At 40.0% G+C, this 22,289-nt stretch overlaps 1 protein-coding gene across 5 annotated transcripts in view; it reads right to left on the bottom strand.

Annotated features, from left to right (window-relative positions):
- Positions 1-22,289, bottom strand: part of EML4 (EMAP like 4) — a 169,379-nt gene that overhangs the window by 75,806 nt on the left and 71,284 nt on the right. For all 5 annotated transcript variants that reach the window (XM_030035140.2, XM_030035137.2, XM_030035139.2 and 2 more), the window contains exon 2: positions 1,038-1,220. In XM_030035140.2, the coding sequence (XP_029891000.1) occupies positions 1,038-1,220 (183 nt within the window). The remainder of the gene's footprint in view (positions 1-1,037; positions 1,221-22,289) is intronic.

Genomic DNA, 22,289 nt, shown 5'->3' with positions numbered 1-22,289 from the left:
TTCAAACTTTCAGCATTTTCAGCCTGTATAATGCAGCCACCCAAACAAACATAGGCTATGATGTGTCAGTTCAGTGTTATACTGGCTTTGGTGTAATGGGTGTACTTCAAGGATGAAATACACGGATTGAGCCTAGACAACACTGCACTGCATGGTTTGATGGGGATACATGCATTTATGGTGAACTGGAACTGTGAATTATCTGAAATATGACCTAACCTTTTATTTAATCAGAGGCCTAATGTATACCACAAACATATACAGCCGTAGTTCTCGCCGAACACACAATTTTACATTGGAGTAAATTCAAATAACTCAATTCAAATAGTCCTCTGGAATAGAAAAGGAAATGTCCACAGGAAAAAAAAAAAGTATGTAAAAACTAGTGCAAAAAAGCATCTAGTTTCTCTACTTTTAAACAATCCTGTATATTTCAAAATTGCAATGTAAAAGTTACTAGCTACTAACCAAAAGAGATATTGCTGAATGGCTATATGGCCACTTCTTACAAGAAACCTACTGGTGGTGAGTTATCTCTGTAGATGAACAAAAATTAACTATATTCAGAAAGCTTCCTTATTTGGTGGCAATGTGTTTCAGGTTTTTTGTTTTATTTTGTTTTTAGTTCAGGAGCAGGGGGAAATGTAGCCTCTAATATGCTCCTTCAGTTGAGTAACTTCTAGGTGAAGTCAAAGCTGAGACTCAGAACTGCCCATAAGCCCCAGAATGCCCTGTGGCAGGTTAAAGACCGCAGGTGTAAAGCATTTCACCATTTAAATTAAAACAAGAACCTTTTAACAAGAAGTAAGATAAACTTTCAGCAGTGTTAAGTACATAAAAAATGTTAGCAAACAGCGTATTTCAGATATCTATTAGCCATATCCTATAAAACCACTCTTAAAAAACTAACCCCTCCAGCTCAAAATATACCTGCCTTTCCAAATGAGATAGAAAAGGGAAAAAAGAAGTGATCAATGGAGAACATTCTAAATGATAACATTCTCACTCTAGAAAGAATTTACCAAATATGGGCTTACCTTTACTGGGTGCTGATTTTCTCACAGAAGCTACATGGTCTTCGGAGATAGCAAGACGCCTTAGCACATCAGCCAACGCTGCTTTTAGCACAGTGATTTCATCTTCTTGTTGCTGTACTCTCAGCTCCAGGGCTGAAAGACGGTCCTGGACATCAGACGTGCTTGCAGCTGAGATGCTGTCATCTGTACAGCGGGAAAGCAGAGTAGAAAGAGACATTTAACTGTTTTGTTCTTAACTAAAAGCCACAGAAAAAAAGCATGTACAGCATGAGTATGTCTGTCCCATCATTTTGAAATACTGAAGACATTCAAACAAATATGTTCAGGCAAATAAGGAATGGATATTATGTTAAACATATCAAATTAGTGCTTCAAGACAGAAACATTACTAATCATTAGCCAAGACAGAAGGCTTAAGGTGCATGGCCCTGTAACAATCAGAAGAGGCAATGTGCTTTCTGTTAAAATAGTGCAGAAAGAAAAACATGCTTACCAGCAGAAGACAGACTGAAATTAAGCTTATTTAAATAGCCAACTGAATTAACTAAAATGGTATAAAACTGTGGTAAAATTTTGCAATATATTCTTTTGGAACTGTTGAAGAATTTTAACTGTGATCCTTAGTATTAAAGAAAGTTGTAAAGCTGAAGAAAAAATTCCACAGTTGAACATGAAAGTATTGCTAGCCATGACCTAATTGCATCAAGTGGCAATCTGAATTTAAATGGTCTAAATCAGAGTTCTTAACTTCAATTCCTTCTCTAACTTTTTTCACATCACCACCCTGTACGTGCCAAAAAACCATACGACATTATAACATTTGGCCTGAAGTGAACAGAAAATAAATACACTGCAAAAAGGTTCCAAAAATCTGTTTGGCCACACAGAGATAGATTAGCATTGAAGGCATAATCCAGCCAAATCTATTCTTCAGTGGTAAAAAGGAAATTACAGCTTCTGCATACTGTTTGCCTTTGACAGTTCTTTGTATTACTCCTGCCAAGCCAAAATAACACTTAACAGACTTTTGTGTTTGGACGTTCCAATAAATCACAGGCCAACCACTAAACAAAAAACACCATAAAAGAATATGTTGTTTAATCACAAGGTACTGAATTCCTTATCCATCCTGATTTAGGCTTACTAAAAACTCAGGAAGGGACTTCTAATACAGGTTTACAAAATTTACCTGTATTACACAAACAGACAGTGTAAGTCCATTTTCTATGAAATGCATACAAAGAGCGAATTTACACGTAAGGATAAATAGCTGATGTTATTACTGCAATTATATACAATCAAAACTTTAGTTCATTAATCTTACGAAGATATACCAAGGAAAAAAAAGAGTTAATATAAGCCACAATCCTAAAACTCTGTTTTTCACTAAAAAAGCCTTAATCTTTGAAATACTTGAATAAGGGCACTTTTAAAATAAATGTAAGCAAAAGAAACACTGAGCCAAACCCCTCCAATGAATTAAATATGAAAGCGATTAAGGAGTTTAATGCCAACTTCCATTCAGTTAAAACATGATACTCACTGCTGAAGGACCAAGAATTGAACCAACCAAAATAAAGAATCACAGTAACACTTTCACACCACCAACAAAATTCCTGCATGGAATTAGTAAAACAAACTAATATTAGTAGTGAAATGTATTCACAATTATTATTACATTGAAAGGAACAGTTAAGATTACATTGATAAAACAACTCCTACACGAAGACAGTTTTGCGTATTGATTTAATTCACTATTTGGTTAAACCAAAAGCAGAAGTGTATCACTTCACAGGTAATACTGTATTCATTCAGGCTAATAAATAAAAAAAAAAAACTGTGGGGGAATTAATAAGGCATGTACTCAGACTGAGATCCAGAGACAAAAGATCAGAACAACTCTGTACAAAATGCCTTTAATATCATTAGCCATAACTGTACCTCCTATATGCAGAAAAGGTATTTTAACGACTCTACAGCCCAGCATATCCAATGCTCTCTCAATAGTACTTTACAAATCCAGACCGGTGACAGCTACCCCAGGTTGGGAAAGACTGTGTAAGATTCTTTTATTAAAAACCCCATTTTCAAACCATAAAACCCCACCTGTTTTAAGGAGCTAGTAGAAGTTCCTACAAACACACATACCTATGCAGCATATAAAAAGGAAGTAAGGTAAATTCACATTAATTCAGGAAGAAAAGCTTTTGCTTTAGGGAAGTAAATAGACTTCAAGAAGTACCATATAATTCATATTTTTGCTATCCTTACAATATTAGCCTTTAAATACATGCAATGGACCAGTCAAAATGAACACTGCAGAAAACAATGACAATTATTTTCAAAATAGTATAATCTTTCTAACTCATCTTACACTGGGTAGCAGTTCAAACAGAAGGAACAAGTATGACATTTCCTTAAAAAAGAAAAGAAAAAAAATACAGGGAAAAAAAAAAAAGGAAAGCTTAATTTTTTTCCTTTTTTGTCTGCCAAAGACTTCAATTAATGAACTATTAAAAGGTCTTATAATGGATAAATCATGGATAAATTCCCAGGCTGTATAAATATACAGCAGATCACTCTAAAACATTTGTAAAAGGAGGAAGTAGTTATGTCAAATCATCATTTCAGAAGCCAGACACTACTGTGTTCTCTATGTGGAGTCCAAATAACAGTAATTACCAAACCAGCAATGGCTCCACTGTTGGTCTGTCTCTCTGATGAGCATAGATGCAAGTGCTCTGCCTGACGTGGATATCTTTCTTCCCCACCGACTACTAACATGGCCTAGACTGCTTCTGCTGAACCCCAGCACCCCAAAAAAGGGACACATTAGATAGCTCCTGCAGTTCCCAAAGCCACAGTTATGGCAAGTTTCCTTAGAAACTTGACAGGAAAACAAGAGAGCAAATCTTTCTGCCCTGTAAGGGTGAGCTGCAATGCTCTGACCTCCTCAACATATCAAATGCGATGGTAGAGGAGTTGAGCAATGTCCACCTCTGTGACCTGTCCTGTGGAGGTTTAACCCCTGGACACAGTTATCGAGAGGCAGAAGGACCCTCAAACTCAACTTCATCCCAACAGCTTGTCAGAGGTCATAGCTGTATAAATGGGGCATGAGTAGGAAACCAAGACGATTAAGCCATTTAGCTGATTGAAAAACAGGCAAAGCAGAGGGCAATGTGTGTGTACAATGGCAGAAAAGAGGTTTCAAACCACCAGTGGCTTTTGCATTGCAAAGAGGGCACATGAGACAGCGACTGAAAGAAGTTGGACAGCAAGAAGATCACTAGAAAATCACGGATATTTTGGTTGATCAAAGAACAGTAGCACAATGGGAAAATATTTTATTGTTCTTTATCACTCTACAGAAGCAGCATCTGTTTCAAGTGATGACAATCATATATTACCCTGGCAACTATTAGAGAATTAAAATGAATGACTCCCAACCCAAACACCTCACGCACGAAAGCAAATATTCAACTGAAATCCAACATGCCCTTCTTGGCAGTGTCTTGAAAAGCAAGTCAACTAGGGATTAGCTTAAAAGAAGATGCCTTGAAAGTAAACACAACCACAATCCTTGAGATCATTTTGACAAATCTGCACAATGCAAAACTATACTTTTTTTTTTCCATAGAAGTTTTCAAAATCTCTTCAAGATTTCTTCTTCCATTAAAAATACATTCTTACAATCTACAGAACTACTTCAAAAGAAGTTTAAACAAAAAGCTTCCTTCAAGTTCATGCCCTTCCCCCTTCAGAGGTGAAAGAACTCTTATGCAAGTACAAAGTCTGTCACTTGTGAAGCAGAAGTCCATCTCCTCCCTTCCTCTTCTCCCACTCCTAAACATCTGGCCTTTCCCTCATGCTGTCTCAGACATCTATCCAGGCCTTCCATGAACCACTCTTAATTTACTAAACCAGAGGGAGATTTATTTATTTATTCATCGATTTAAAGAGGGAAACCAGTTAAGGGTATATACAAATTTCTTGAAAAGTGCAGTTGACTACTGATTCATTCACTTAATTAATTTTAAAAAGACCTTTTTAGTTACCTGGTTATTTTTATTATAATATTTTAAAAAAAAGACCTTTTTAGTTACCTGGTTATTTTTATTATAATCAAATAGCATCATTTCTGACGTGTCAGTCACATTTCCCAAGCTGTTCATGACCTATGCATTCAAGAGAGCCACTGGGAAGAGAACCATTGCAAAAAAAGCACCATCTGTAGTGCTTGCTGGTAGTAGTGAGGAGACATCCACACAGATGAGGATCTAAGGTCCTTCAATCTTAAAAAGTGGTTTAAAATAAGAGTATTGGTACTCAAATGACAGCAAAACCATGCTAGGTCTAAACGTACAATACTGCAAATCTCAAAATAAGATGTCTTATTTTATCATAGTTGCCATAGTTCAATAGATTTTTAATTTTAGCCACTAAAACATCAATTCTTCCCCTGCTTTTAGAGTAAGCAGGGATGTATATGGGGTGTTTGTATTCAGTACTCATGAGACATCTGGACGACCCTAAAAATTAGGGTTCACTTTTCATAGTCAATGAACGTCATTAAACAGACGCATTATGCTGCATGGGATTCCTCAAGTCACGTGCATCAAACCACTCCCAGCAGACTGAACAAAGCAGCAGCTCAAACCACCCCTTAGACTTGGGCCAGGAACTTTGAAAGGGGTATCCAGCACATAGTGATAGTACTTAACAAACCTCGTGACCCATGTATCACTCCTCTCCTCACATGTCACCAACCAGGCATGTGAGGATAACAGCATTTGAAAAGTATCACCCTTCATCACTCACTGCCTAGCAGAAATTTTAAATGGCTGCATTTAAAAAAAAAAAAAATAAAAAAAAAATCTTACTACTGAACCATCTATTCTAGAGGCCCCTCAACAATTCCAGAGCATCCATTATCACTTCTGACTCAATTCCTCCCAGCCCTGACTAAACATAAGTAAGGGCTTCATTTTAGACATAAGCAACATTTCAGAAAAACAAATTTTACAAACTCCAGCACATGGAAACTTAAACCACAGGGTGGAAAATCCTACATTTTATCCAATAAAGCCACACAAACCACAGATATTTTTAAACCCCTGCCTGCCAAGGCACCCACACAGTTTTCTATGTTTTCCCCAGAGTGGTAAGAGACTTTTATTACAGAAATGCAATAGAAATTACTTGGAGTGGTATAAAGCTCTGGCTCACAATTTCAGGGACTAATTGGCCCAAAAGAACCCTTTCTCACTGGGACTACAATCTGTCCATGTGTGTAGGAAGGTACGTATTTGCACGACTTGTAATTTTTATTCTGAAGAGCAGTGAATAATTTGACTCTGTATGAGGCTTATATTTCCAGAGAGATAACTGACAAATTTGTTTTTCCTACCATGTTAACTGAAAGAAAATGCTCTGCAGTTCTGTGCAGCTCACTTGTCTTAAGACTAGCTTATAAAAGATCACGAATTCTGTTCCATATTTCAAATACATAATTCTCAAAAGAAAAAAAAAAAAAAAAAAAGAGAGAGAAGTAGAACTAGACTCTACACTTTTGCCCACAGTATCTCCTTCACCTCCTCCAAAGGCCAGCACACACACAAATTATCTCGGTTTTGTAAAGGACGTGAGTCATGGAAGGAACATGAGAACAGGAATTAAAACCCACAACACAAATGTGGAAGATTAAAAAAGCTTCTCCCTCCTCCTCCCCCCCAAATGATACTGTATTAACTTCTGATGTGTCCCTAAAAGCTAGATCTGGTAGCATGGAAGTGGAGTGGGAAGTTGTCCCCAAATTGTCCTTTCCTGCAAATGCAAGACTATGGCCTTTAACATTCTGGATTACTCCACATATTTTTTACTTTCTTTCCTACTTTTTCATTCTCTTTCCCTAATTTCCAAATTTTTTATTCAGAAGTAAAATAATGCACTGCTTGATCTCACATTAATTATTGGAGACAAAGATAAAAGCTCTTTCTGCACTTTCTTGTAGAACAATGCAGATGCTTTGAGATGGGTACAGATAAGTCACTGACTGCAGACAGTGATCCCCAACTCACGGCTCTCAAATACGCAGCATGTTAGTACTTCCAACACTAGCTAAGCCTTGTATTTTTCTCTTCCACAGACATTTCTTCAGGTTTTCGGGAAGAACGCATGTTGTCACACACCACTCATTTGCTCAGGCTTGATGCTGCACAAGGACCACCATGTTGAGCAAATTGTCTTCCTTCTACAGCTCATAAGATTAGACTATGAAACATTAAACAATCTCATTTTAGTCCTCTACATGCTAGTTAATAAAAAAAGATGTATTACTCTCCCCTTGCCTTTCACAAGCTGCTTTAAATGCAAGTCCACAGTAAGCACTAAGTTTATTTGCTCAGATCTTAGTGCAAAGTCAGGCCATAAAATGAGAGTGCAATGTCTAGTGGATAGTGCCTTAAACATCAAAAGTGATCACCCCAATGGCTAATCTGCCTTTTTAATCATAAACTGTGTAAAAAGATTGCTTATTATTCACTTTATAGCAGTGCAATGTGCCATGCTAACTGATGGATAAAGAACTTGGTCATATAAAAAAACCACCAACAAAAAAACCCCAACCCTCACTCAAGTCTGAAAATGTAGACTGTGCCTAAAAACCTCAGTCAAAACCCTGAATGGAATATAATCTATGCTGTTAAGAATTTATGCATGACTTGAATAAAATTAAACTGGCCCATCTGGAATACAGACCTGTATATATCTGTATAGATAATCATACACAACAAAATGCAATTTAAAATAAAAGGGGGGGGAGGGGACATAAACTATAAATTTAAATTATTAAAGCAGTGCATTAAATTTTAGAAGAACAAAGATATATAACTACACTGGACAAAGTTTCCTTAGGACTTTTCAATTAAGCACAATATATACATTATACAACTGCAGTTTTTTGTCTGTAGATGATCCATGAGGAGATTTTACCCTAGCATGTGAACATTATGAAATGCAATAGTCGCTACTGATCTTTGCTATTTGTGAACTGCTTTATGGTTTATTTGAAGTGAGTTCATGCCTGGCAGCCTACTACTGCGCCATTACATTATAAAGAACATCACCCATGTTTTCAGGCAATCTCATTTAAAGGGTTGGTCTGACACGCAAGATGATCTACCGCTTCATCTCTAGTAATTAGTAGTTCTACTTGTGTACACCAAACAGATTTGTGCACATAAGCTTTCAAATCTTTTGGGGTTTTTTTTTTTTTTTTTTTTTGCTGACATGAAAAAGCAAGGGAAGGAGAAAGATTAAAAAATGATACAAAAACATCCTGAAAAAATAACTTTGTAATAACCACAAATTACAGCTGTTATGACAAAAATATTTTTGTAATAATCCTGTGCATCTGCTGCTGTAAACACTCGTATTATTTTTAATACAGATAATCTAGAAATATATCAGCACGAGATTCACAGGGCACAACTCCACCCATGCTGTATTTGACCAACACGAGTGTTCAGCTTGCCTAGGTTTCCATTATTTATTGGGCACACAAGTTTTAAGAAGAAACAGATCAGACTTCATACTTGCCAACACCAGTTTTGATACACAGACCAAGAAAACAAAAGAAAACCAACACTTACACAGACTTCTCATATTTGATATTGTTATCCGTATAATTACTCAAAAAGGCAGGTAATTATGCTGGCTCTCTCATATATCCTTCCCGAACTGCATACTTCATATCAGCTCCACCTCCATTAAGACACATCTCAACAGTAAGACTATTCATGGGATTTTCACCACCCGCTACTTAAAAAGCCTTGTGGTTTTTAAGTATCTTTCTTCCCCTAGCAGTGCTTAGCTCTTGATACTCCTGACACTGTTCTGAAGCTCAGGACTCTTCAACACTTTGCCTTCAACCAGCAAGACATGCCTTTATCTTCCAAAATGGTGTTTCTGCTCAACAGATGAGCAACTGTTGCTCACTGTTGCTACACTCCATAGTCAGAATTCATGGCGTCTACAGGCACCTGCTTGGGATCCCCCTTATAACTCGCTCAGCAGCAATCCCAGTCACCCCAAGCTCTTTTTAATATCTGATGCCACCTTATTTTCATGTCACAGTAAGAGAAAGAGAGGGGCAGACAGCATCTTTTCTAACACATATGCTTGGAATTTCACATAGCAACCAGAGAGACAGCTGCAATGAACTGCTCTAAGTTACACGTGCATTAAAAATAACACTTTAGCACACATATATTAGGATTCCTTCGTCAAAAATACTTCATGTTGTGCTAGAAGCGTTAGAACACTTCCATGATAAAATGCTAACTTAAGAGTTACAAACTAATAACTTTGCCAAGCATGAAACTATGCAGGCTAAAAATTTCAGTGCCTGGAGTTCCTTGCCCCTATCCTCCCATGCCCAAACCGATCTAGTTAAAATTTTCTAGGGAAACAACTTTTCACATGCTGAAGATGAAGAGGGACTGCAACTCTGAGGTCTTCCTTGTCACCAAGGGCTCTGCCAATGCTTGCCTCCCTGCACCATGACTGGATGGCACCCCAGCCGCCCCATGGAGCGGGCTGAAGGGTGCCCAGAGCAGGACACCAAGAATAGGAAAGCATCCATCCTGCACTCCCTAGGCCACACAGAGGAAGAACCTGCACGTTCTGCCTAACCTGAAACCCTGGACATCAGGGTGGAAAAGTGCTGAGCTCTCACAGGTACCTCACACCAGCACCAATCAGGCTTTTGACCTGTACAGGGCTGTTCTACCTAGGCACTTTGACAATCAAGTCTTCCCGGTTTCAAATTGGGCAATTACTTAATTAGAAAATTAGGTAATTAGCAGATGCTTTTGACCTTAATCTCTTCTTAACTTCACTCTTCATCTGTTAAATGCAAGCATCATCCCACACTGCATAAAGGTTAATTAACACTTGTGGGCTACTGAAGCACTACCGTAAGTGCTGCAGCAAAGTCAATGTTTAAATTCATGCATTGCTTTGAAAAGCAAGACTAAAAGCTTTGCCATAAAAATTATATCGGAAGACATGCAAAGAAAATTAAGGCAACTCAAAATGCTGAGCAACCGCTTTTTAGGCAGAATCAACTTTTCCAAGTTCTGAGTTGGAGGAGACTATGATCAAGTAATTAAAGGCTGCATCTTAATACCTATATGATCCAGAAGATTAAATACAGGCTTGAAGGACTACCCCAGTTCTGACTTTTATGTTCTGTATTTTGACTTCCCACTCATAACACTTTTCTTTAACCATATGTCATTACTGCATAAATCTACAAAAGACAGCAGCAGTAATTGCCACTGATCTGCTCAACACAACGAATTATAATAATAACCATATTCAGGCTCGGACAAAAGTACCACTATCCAAAACATCATGAAGTCCAGCAAACGTTGTAGAGAGTTCACCGAGAAATATGGGACCATCTGAAACACTGGTTTTCCTGGAGTATTTGCAAACTCGGTTTCACAGACAGGTACCCACCAGTTATCTGGCAGGCAAGGAAATTGGTGTGAAGGCTTGTAAATGGGGGGAAAAAAAAAAGGGGGGGGGGGAGAGGGGAGGCGGCAGAGATAAAAAAAAGAAAGAGCACTCAGAGTGATCTCAGACTCTCCACCTCTCTCTGCACCCCTCCCTCCCCTCGGGGCCACTTATTTTTTAACTGTTCTTGTCAGAGTGACGGTGCTAATTCCTGCTCAGAGAAGTGTCCATATATTTAGGGTATCTTTTTTTCAGAATTTAAGCCCCAATTCATACAGGTTACCTCTGATTTTCCAAGCTATATTTCCAATATATTTTTTCTAGTAACATGCAAATAAAATCCAAGTTTGCAAAATATTCAATCTTTAGATTGCAACAATGCAGGGAAAGTCCAACATTCCCCATCGCTGCAGTACATCTCTGATGCAAAACATTTGAATTCAGTAGTACCAACATACCTTTAATCTGAAACTTATGGAAACCTTCCAACATCTTAAATATTTATTGCTTATTTGGGCAACAAACTTATCTGAGTTTTTGTTTGTGGTGTGCTTTTAACAAGTACATTTTTGCCCCAGAGAAAAGCTGGTTTTACTCTTGAAGCTTGTTATACTCTCATCAATTCTAGGGTATAATTTCAGCACCAAAACAGAAAAGCACTGAAATCATTAAGTGAGATAACATCAGGCAAAGCAACATACCCTCTTCTTTTATGGATACAATTTATTTTGTACCATGCAGTGTTTATTTGCAAAATTTTACTAATCTAAAATCCTAGAAGACAAATGAATAATCTCCAGCTTCTGTTACATAGCAATAAAGTTAGACATTATCTCTGTAAATAAAAGTGTTGGAATATTTCTGAAATTTGTTGTATTGGCTGCTTCATTGTGCTGTTCTTTCTTCCTGCCCCTAGGACTCATAAGTAACTAATTTGTAACATCAAAAATACCACTGTACAAACTACGTTGCTTTTATCTCATTCTGCGATATTTTAAGGCACTCTATCATAAATGCCACTATGCAAAACTCCATCAAGTCAGGAAAAAGAGAGTCCTGGCCTATTTTATTAATTTCCTTTGCCAAAAGAAATGTTTTTGTCCACAGTGTCCACTTATGAATCTGGGTTGTACAGGTTGTGCAGCTGTCAGTGGTTGCTTGTGTTTCACAGGCAATAGGATGTTATCTTGTAGATTTAGTGTTATGTTTACGCAACAAGAATAATCTCCTGTTGGAATGATGGACATGCATATAAAAATACGAGTATTAGGGTACTGATACGTTAAAGAGATTCACTTCTTGATATTGATATTAAACATGGAGCATAGCAAATGCTGCTCTCACTTGTCTTCATCTTCCTTCATGCTTAAGGGAAAGCTGCCCAAGCCTGTCCTTTGCAGCATCACTTCAGGCCCAAAATTCAGCCTTAAAGTGCAGACACCCCAGTTCATCAGCACTCCTCCAAATTCACAGTGACCCTCTTGTGGGTGCCAGGACAGCAGGGCAGGATGCCACGCTCCTCCTACGGGACAGAGCCCTGCGCCCCCTCCCAGGGAGGCTGGCGGCTCCCCACAGGCCACCAACTCACTGCAATTCGGTTTTGTGGTGCTTGCATCCCCCCTGGGCACTCAAAGCTCCCTCTCCCAAAACACTCCTCTCCCCCCCAGGGGAAGCCTTCCCTTTCGGCTCTGCTGAGAAGAGCGGGATCTGGTGGGGTTTTGTGCTCAACGGAAACACACTTACACCAGAGGATGGAGGGGAAAGGGACCAGGGCTGGTGTACACAGCAGGATATTTGACAGCTCTTATCTCTCCAACTCACAGGACACAGTGATTTCAGAAAAAGGTAAAATCTGTTTGGAAAGAGACTTGGCAACTCACTGCCTTATCTTAGTTTTCTGGTATTTCATAGAATCATAGAATCATTTAGGTTGGAAAAGACCTTCAGGATCATCGAGTCCAACCATCAACCATGCCCACTAAACCATGTCCTGAAGTGCCTTGTCTACATGCTTTCTGAATACCTCCAGGGATGGTGACTCAACCACTTCCCTGGGCAACCTATTCCAATGTCTGACAACCCTCTCAGTAAAGAAATTTTTCCTAATATCCAATCTAAACCTCCCCTGCCGCGACTTGAGGCCATTTCCTCTCGTCCCATCTCCAGCCACCTGACAGAAGAGACCAGCACCCACCTCACTACAACCCCCTTCAGGTAGTTGTAGAGAGCGATAAGGTCTCCCCTCAGCCTCCTTTTCTCCAGGCTAATCAACCCCAGCTCCCTCAGCCGCTCCTCATAAGACTTGTGCTCCAGGCCCCTCACCAACTTGGTTGCCCTTCTCTGGACACGCTCCAGCACCTCAATGTCTTTCCTGTAGTGAGGGGCCCAAAACTGAACACAGGACTCGAGGTGCGGCCTCACCAGTGCCGAGTACAGGGGGACAATCACCTCCCTGCTCCTGCTGGCCACACTATTTCTGATGCAGGCCAGGGTGCTGTTGGCCTTCTTGGCCACCTGGGCACACTGCTGGCTCATATTCAGCTGGCTGTCAACCAGCACCCCCAGGTCTTTTTCTGCCGGGCAGCTTTCCAGCCACTCTTCCCCAAGCCTGTAGTCCTGCATGGGGTTGTTGTGACCCAAGTGCAGGACCCGGCACTTGGCCTTGTTTTGAACCTTGTACAATTGGCCTTGGCCCATCGATCCAGCCTGTCCAGATCTCTCTGTAGAGCCTTCCTACCCCTGAGCAGATCGACCCTGCCTCCCCAACTTGGTGTCGTCTGCAAACTTGCTGAGGGTGCACTCAATCCCCTCGTCCAAATCATTGATACAGGTATTAAACAGAACGGGGCCCAACACCGAGCCCTGGGGAACACCACTTGTGACCCGCCGCCAACTGGATTTAACTCCATTCACCACAACCCTCTGGGCTTGTCCATCCAGCCAGTTTTTCACCCAGTGAAGAGTACACTTGTCCAAGCCATGAGACGACAGCTTCTCAAGGACCATGCCATGATGAGAGACAGTGTCAAAGGCCTTGCTGAAGTCAAGGTAGACAACATCCACAGCCTTTCCCTCATCCACTAGGTGGGTCACCTGGTCATAGAAGGAGATCAGGTTGGTCAAGCAGGACCTGCCTTTCATGAACCCGTGCTGTCTGACCTGATCCCCTCCCTGGTTGTCCTGCACATGCCATGTGAGCACACTCAAGATGAACTGCTCCGTAATCTTCCCTGGTACCGAGGTAAGACTGACAGGCCTGTAGTTCCCCGGATCCTGCCTCCGACCCTTCTTGTAAACGGGTGTCACATTGGCAAGCCTCCAGTTGTCTGGGACCTCCCCCGTTGACCAGGATTGCTGATAAATGATGGAGAGTGGCTTGGCAAGCTCCTCTACCAGCTCTCTCAGTACCCTTGGACGGATCCCGTCTGGTCCCATAGACTTGTGAGCGTCCAGACGGCGTAGTAGGTCAGTAACTATTTCCTCTTGGATTATGGGGGTTATATTCTGCTCTCTGTCCTTGCCTTTCAGGTATAGGAATTCCTTCCCCTTATTCACAGCCCATTTGCGGCCACTGCTTTATTACCTCTCAATACCAGAGCCCATTCAGGAAAACGCCAACTTTCTCTCCAGCAAGCCAAAGTGACCTTGAAAAGTTACTGTCCTTCTTTGCATTTTCTTATCCAAAGGATGACGATACACTCACTGCCTTGTGAAAAATAAGCTCTATTAAGAGACAAGCCTTCTGGAGGGAGTATTAATTCCAGTGTTAAGTTTTCTCCCGTGATCACCCATCATGGCTGAGGCACTGCCACACCAGAGCCAAGGCGATCGGTTGTGCTTGTGTGCCCATCACGCTCTGTCCCAGCAGTCCTCATCCCCTGCAGAAGGCACCCCTGTTCCCAGCTCTGTGTTGAAAACATTACACTCGCTGTTGCAGCAGGGGATACCATCTCGCAGTCATTACATGTCTCCTGTATTTTGTAGGCAAGAACAGACATAAGGTTTGCTTTTGATATTTTTAAGAGTCCACGGTTTCTTGGGAGTGTAAGACTGAATCTCTTTAATTGCAAGCTAGATCCAACATGACACTTCTAACAGCAACAGTCAAAATCCCACTTTCGTTTACCTCCACCAAGATGCCTCCCCAACTTCTGCAACTGCTTGCAGCTTTGATACTAGAGGAACACCTCTACAACAGCTAATGCTTACTCCAGGTACAACCAAATCAACAGCAGTTTCGGGGGTTTTTTTTGCATAGGAAAGATCTAAAATGTCTCCATACAGACTAGTCATAGTACAGACACTGCTAAGCTATCTGCATAGTTTAAAGGATAAAGCACAAGCTGCATGACTCCCACACAGCCAACCTGTAAGGTGGTATCTGCAACTACTCATCGCACATTAGTCACAATCTCCATTTCAGTTACTACAGAGGAGCAAGTATTGAGAAATAAAGGGAATATTTGCACATTGTGTGTCACAGAAAACATTTCAGACCAGACAGCAAGCAGAAGTATCTATCCTGGTGTAAGTCAACAGCCACCCTCAAAAAGGGGAACCGAGCATAAATACAATTTAAAAAAATCACTAGTTCTTTAGTTAAGCTCCTTTTGTTTTATTATGTTAGTGATTAAACAGCCCCAGCAAAGCTTTGAAGTTAATACCTATAAACAAGGTGTGGGTGGAAAGCATTGCTCACACCTTTCCTGCCACTGTGGCTGCTGCTGCCTGACAGGAGACGGACTGCCTGGTCATCGATCCGGCCATTCTGCAACACGCTGTGTCTGAACAGCTGTAGAAATATTTCATATTAACGTTTATTATTTTACAAAGAAAGATACTCTTTTAAACAATTCAGACTGCAGATCTACTATCAAGTGTTGCCACATGTGCCTTAGCAAGGACACTATAAACAATAAGTTTCCACAAATGCTCTGCAAACAAATGAGGTAACTGTCAAACAACTAATTTAATTCATGAGGAGGAAGAACCCTTGAACAGCATGACAGACTTCTGTATGTGTGACTACATATACATTTTAAAAAGCTATAGTCAGGCTGCTTCCACAGAAATGAATACATAAAAACGAAGCCAGTTTCAATGATAATTTCAGTTGCTAGTCCTGGCACTATTACGCCTAAAATGGAAAACTCCACTGGAAAGGAAGGAATTAGGTCTCATCTTTATTTAGGCTAAGCCACAAAGCAGGTTTCAGAATCAATTCACCTGCAACCAAACACAAACACATGGCAACAGTGTTATGTGATGCTACAAATTCCCGGAGAAAAATCACTTAACAGAACATTTTGGATGACACAGGCAGGCTAAGACCTTATAGAATTTCACCTTGAACAAATTTTATGTAAAAGTCCTACATAAAATTGAAGTGTCACAATCGCTATTGATAAATCATATGAAACCATCATGAACGCGTGCATGGAATCTGCCTGCATGGGAAAAACATACGCCTTTTCATGGGGATACCTTTTCCTTCCTTCTCAAAGAATCCTGTAGGAAAACACATACATTTCTTATGTGGAATGTTTGACAAATTTTGTAAACTCAAAAGGGACCACATTTCTATCAAAGTTGCTTAAATACATCATGTTTTGTATGATAAGCAGATTACTACCTGTTCTTTGAACAGATGGGGCCTCTGAAGTGGAAAAAATCTTCAAGTTTCTTTTCCCACTATTTGGTACAAAGCAACAGTTTTTTAGGTAAAGAAATATCCCTACAAATTAGCAAGGGAGACGGGACTGATCGTGGATGTGTCTGGTATTAGAAATGATCAAGTACTACAAATGCTTGATAGGGAAACAAGAATTAAATCTGGCTGGGACTAAGTAACAGCAGTGTCACAAACCAGGAATAAGCTTCATTTTTTTCCCATTTTCTTCCTTATTCCCCAAAATCAAGGCATTAACTAATCAAGAACTGACATCAGTCAAAGCCGCCTCAGAAAGAGCAATCTTTATGTGCTAAAGTACACAAGTTCAAAAAAAGCAGCAACGTTTTGCTGCAAATGTACACCACCACTGATGCAACCACACAGCCTCTACATTGCCACTAAACCTGCCACTGCCACATCGGCCATTGCTCCCTCACACACCTACCTCAAAGCTCTTCTCTTCAGTACACTGGGTATCACTTCCAGCTTTTTATAACAGATCAGGAACAGCAATGCTAGGTAAAGCCTGCCTGCAACCCATGGAAAGGAAATTTATAGTTTCATACTAACAGACTTCAAACTAATGAAGTGAAAAACACACTGGAAAAAGCTGTATGTTGTAGATCTCCAGTGTTTGCAATTCAGTTCTCTTCCCTTTTTAAAATTCTGGAGATTTCTATAACTTTGTTTGATATCTGGGAGGGAACAATCTAAAGCCAAAAAAATAATAATTATTCTGAAAGTAGCTATCATCTTAAACCACAGCTTATCCAGTTTATTCCTTTAACGCTTATGTTTTAAGATTGATTAATTCCACATACACTTATTAAGCATTCGCTATACTAATTCAGCTATTTATACATTAAAAAAAAACATCCAGGAGCATGCAATTTCTGCATAATAATGCCAGCCAAAATAACAGGATCTTTCATGCATGAAAAGGATCTCCCCCTCCCAACAGAATAGATCAGTAAGAACAAAATTGGTTTATACATTTTCAGCATCTTCTAACCTTTCCGATAATCTTATTTTACAAATTTTATTTTATTTTTAGCATTAGCAGTAAAGAATAAAAACTGAGCTAGTATGAGCAAGTTCTTTGGGCTACGACCTGGGGTATGGCCACATAAACTACGAGGGAGTGAGCCCAAGAGGGAGTTAACAGCATCACAGCTTCCGTGTAGTAACTACTCAAGTGCACTCTCTTACTCAAGACTAAATGCCAGGTTGTTTAACCTACTAATCCACATTTACAAACCTACTGTGTCAACATGCTGTAAGTTTTCCACCTTCACTTAGCTCTCTGCAACTCATGTGCAAGCCCACACTCTAACTAGGTGTGACCATCCTTTCTGACCTGCGACTTGCACAGCAAAAAGTCCTCGTACGAGAGCACTACACGAAACGCAGCTTGTATACCTCTGAGAGCTGGGGAAGACCTCCCGGCATTGAGCCACAGGTGGAGAGGACAAACGACCCTGCCCCAGCAATGTCACTGCTCTGGTGCAGAGGGAGCCGCGCCAGGAGCACGGCTTTGCCTCTGCCAGCTCCTGCCAGGCCCCTGCCCAACAGCCCCCGGAGCCATTCTTCCACCAGTCACGTAATCTAACCCCAATATAGAAACTGCACGTGACCAGTGCAAACCACTCAGGAATCAAAAGCCACTTCCACCTCCAATTTTTTCCACCTCCACCATCACAAGGGCAAAACCCAACAAATTAATGCATTTTTAGAGCATATGAAGAACAAAAAAGATGCTGTGAGAGAAGAGCAAAGCCAGAAGACGTGGCACCTAAATTCTATCTGGTTTTGGGATGCATCACAGCATCTTCTCATCACACGATAAACAACTGTGACCAATGACTGTCACATCTGGTCTTTCCTTCTCCTTCCCCACTTACAGGGCAGGTTCTACAAGTCCAGCAGTCTCTCTGTGTTTCTTTGCAAGTTATGCTCTCAGAGCCACTCTGCCTCACTGCAGAATGAGCAGGTTGAAGAAGCACTTTAGTTTTGCATGCTGCAAAAGGGAGGCTTCCAATGCTGCTGCTTTCCTGATTTATTTATCTGCGTGAAGCAGGGGTGTGATGTAGCGTTCATAAAGATACTTTCTTGGGTTTCTTAATCTGGGCATTACTCAAAATTTGAGATCATTGACTTAGTGCTCAGAAAGTGTGTGCAGTCTGAACGTTTTTATCTGACCTCTAATGACAAGTTTGCTGTGTCAACTGCACCTTTGATATTTCACCAGTTTTGATACTTTAGCAACTTCAAGTGGGGCTTGCAATTACTTCACCTTGCAACTACTTTCTGAGACTGCTAAGGAAATGCTAACCGTTACCCTGCACAAGTCATCATTATCTTCTCAACTCTCTTTTGATGACTAATACATATTCCTAGAACTGTTAGAAGTGAGATAGAGACCCAGACAGGCAAAGCAGAAGAAACATTACCAAAAACATGTAACCACATTTTTAAAAGGTAACTATCAAGTTAAAGAAACTAGACTTTTCCACTGAGTCTAGGTAAGTATTAACCTTCTAAACAGTGGGAGTTGAAAACCCCTATGGACCTTTACAATATTTGTAATTTTACACTGTATCTACATGGCACTGCTGTTACAGTGCAATACTGCAGATATTTAGTCATATGCTATAGAGTAATAAAACAGTTATTTACCAAAGTATATACCAGATATACTTTTTTCTGTTTCTCAGTCGAGACATACATTGAAAGATTTTTAATGAACTGTGTAGGCGCAAACATTTACAGCCCATCCACAGTTAGTGACAATCAAACACTGTGTTTGACCTGACAGAGGGATCCATGCGGCTCTGCACGATGCCACCATACCAGCCTGTACTGTGCACAGTTGGGTCAGACCAGGCATGTCCCTTCTCCCGGTTACCTGGAAAGGCAGAAGTATCTGAAGAGGAAATAGCACCTTGACAATAAATTTAATGTAATGAAGCCTGGAAACAGCTAGCCCACCTAGCTTAGAGCTCCCTTCATTAAGCATAGGCTCAGCTAACTCATGAACCAAGTAAATACTGCTTTGTCCAACTGTGCTTATAATTACTCTAATATAACCACTCAATAAAAGCTTCATTTAACTCTGCCAAAGTAGTAGAAGGTGGTAACTAAAACTATACTAACCTGATAAGGAAGTAGAACTTAAAAGCAAGTATACCTTATCCTGCAAATTCTCGTAGACTTATGGCTGCGCAAGAGGCAGCAGTGGTATTTTCACAAACCATAATGAGATGGGATTTCACCTCTAGACATAAGAGAAGTATCCTAACTGAAGATGTCAAACTGGAAAATGATGTGGGAAATTATGCCAGTAAAGAGTGGTGGCTCTCATAATTTCCTTCTATAAAGTATGATATAATAAGCAAAGAAGCATACAAAAGGAGAGCAACATCCCATCCGTCCCTACATTCAGAAATCCCCAATTCCAGGCATTTAAGCCCTTCAATTACAAGCATGAATGGCCATGTCCACAAAAATGCAACCCTTTGCATTCATTTCTTGGTGACTGTTGTTCCTCCTGGTAGGGACTAGTTTGCCCTTCTGTCGGGTGATCAATAGGAAGCAGAGAATTTTCCCAAAATACAGCCTAAAGCATTTGGACTACCGTAACCATGGGGAAAGGGAGCCCCAGCTCTTGTGGAATAGCTGGGTTGCATTTCACTATTTCTAGAAAATAAAATGCTCTGCCTCCTTCACTAAGGAAACTCACTGCGGTCCTTTAAGCGTGCTACTATCAAATAGGTATTTTTCTGGAAAACAGGAAAGCAGGTTCAGAGAAACTATTAACACACCTCTAGCCCAAGACTGTGGACAATACGTTCCTTACGTCAGATACTAATCCGAAGTAAGTACTCCTCTGCGAGTGCCTGGTTAGGGAAGCAATGCAGCAGGAGCAGCAACATGCACTGGCCACCGTCACCCCTGCCAGCGAGGCAGAGGGCAAAGTCTCTGCCAGCCAAGGTGCCCTCCATGGCATGGTGACACCCAGGGAGGACGCAGGCTCACCCTTGCAGAAACCCTGCAGAGCCACCACAACACCACCACCTTTACCACCAATGCCTCCAGCAACTGGCAAATCCCCACTGTGAAACAACGCCTAAGCAAACTCTCTACTAGTCTTAACATTAAAGATTAATGTATCCAAAACAAGTCAAGAGTCTGGAAACAATCAAGCTTACAAATTTGGGGACATTTGTGGGGTTTTTTTCAGTTTATAAATACTGTTTACAATGCCAAGTGTCATTGGAGGCAAATATTTAATCAAGAAGCATGCAAAACTAACAGTTTTGTTTGCAGGTAAATATACTAAAAATTTCTATCCTGATCTGTACCACCTAAGCCAAATTCTAGCCCAGATCTAATTTGACAGGTAAGATCTTTCCCAAGGGACATGTTATGACAGAAGCCCTTGCCTTAGCTTCAGTTATAAAAAGCTTACTAAATATAAGTAGAAAAAAGAAGTCATCCCTACTGACATCAAACAAGTTTTTTTTAAAAATCTGATTAAGCTGCCCATTGGCGCTGATATCCCATATGTTAAAAGAAAGTGCTAGTTCTTCACTGCTGAATTAGGAATTTATTTTTAGCTTTGGCAAGAAATGAGCTACTGGACATATGTACAGTCATACCTGTGCAGAAAACAAATCACAATTAAAGGTAAGGTAAAGAAGTTCCTATAGAAAAGCATATCACTATAGGATATTTATTTAAAAAAATTTAAGTTATCCCCCCCAAACCTCACCTGAAATACCCTACTGTTAGTACAAAGCCTTCATCTCCTTCAAATAAAGCAAGAATGAGCATGTATGGCCAAAAAAAAAAAAAATTAAATTCTTTCTACAGCTTAATCTCAGGCTTTTTCCTACTTGTTACCACTGCAAAGTTGCTAAAAGCCCTCAAGGCGAGGAGCTCTCGAGGATGAAGTTAGAAATTTCCTATGAACAAAGCACTTGTTGATTCTCCAACATACCAGTTTCTTATCACTGTAAGTTCACTTGCCAGCCAACACACATTCCTCAGAAAACTTTATATAAATGTGCATTAGGTTTAATGATTTAAGTAGGAATCAAGTTTTAAATCAGCAGAATACATTACACTGCTAAGAGTATCCAAAGCCACATTTTCTTTTAATTACAAATGCCGTCTTTAACCCTTATCCAGCAATATCCTCAGTCTTGTATCAAGATTATAGCCAAAATTATTTTTTAAGATGCAGAAAAAAATTGAAGTAGAACATATGCATTGAAAAAAGAATGTATATTCTGCTGCATTTCTAGACAGATCTCAAAGGTAAGTCCACCATGCCACACTCACTTCTGAAATTCAAGATATGCCTCAAGCTCAAGTCTGAGACACTGCTATATTTTTTTACAGATGACCACAGAAATGCTAAAAGCCATTAGAGTCAATAGAAATGTCAACATAAACCTCTACTCATCAGTAACAAAGTTGCAAGTTATAGCCACAAAAATTGCTGTTCTTTGGAATTTTATTCTGAAGATAAAAGAGCTAAACATTAGCCTTTCTTTTCTACCATAAAAATCCTTGCAAGCCTGCAAAAGATTGTATGAAGCACTTGTAATTTTAAAATTTCCAATTCACCCTCCCTCCTTCCTCAGGGCTGCAACATCTTGAATTCTAAAACAAACGCTTTGAATTCTGAAGCAGATGAAAGTACAGTGCATTGCTCACTTTAAGAAAGTAAGCAAAGTCGTTCCTTTCTCCTAGTAAATACACATAGAAATCTATGCATTAAATACCTGCCCTTCTTTCCTTATTTTTTTTTTTAAACAAACTGTTGACCATCATATTTTAGGGCAGAAGTGTACTTTTTTCTGTGCAAGATGCCATATTCGTATCAAAACCGCACGGCATGAATCAGCAAACAAAGAAGAGCGGCTCAGTGACGTTTGTTTCATTTGCAGTAAAATACTTCACTGTATACAGGAGCAATACATTTTTCCTCTGATCCGACTTGTCGACGGGGGTTATTTGTTTGGTTGGTCTTTTTAAGCCTTAACTCATATACT

Source organism: Aquila chrysaetos, chromosome 13 (genome assembly GCF_900496995.4).
Source record: "Aquila chrysaetos chrysaetos chromosome 13, bAquChr1.4, whole genome shotgun sequence".
Classification (NCBI taxonomy): Eukaryota; Metazoa; Chordata; class Aves; order Accipitriformes; family Accipitridae; genus Aquila; species Aquila chrysaetos.
This window is presented reverse-complemented; position numbering and strand designations above follow the sequence as displayed.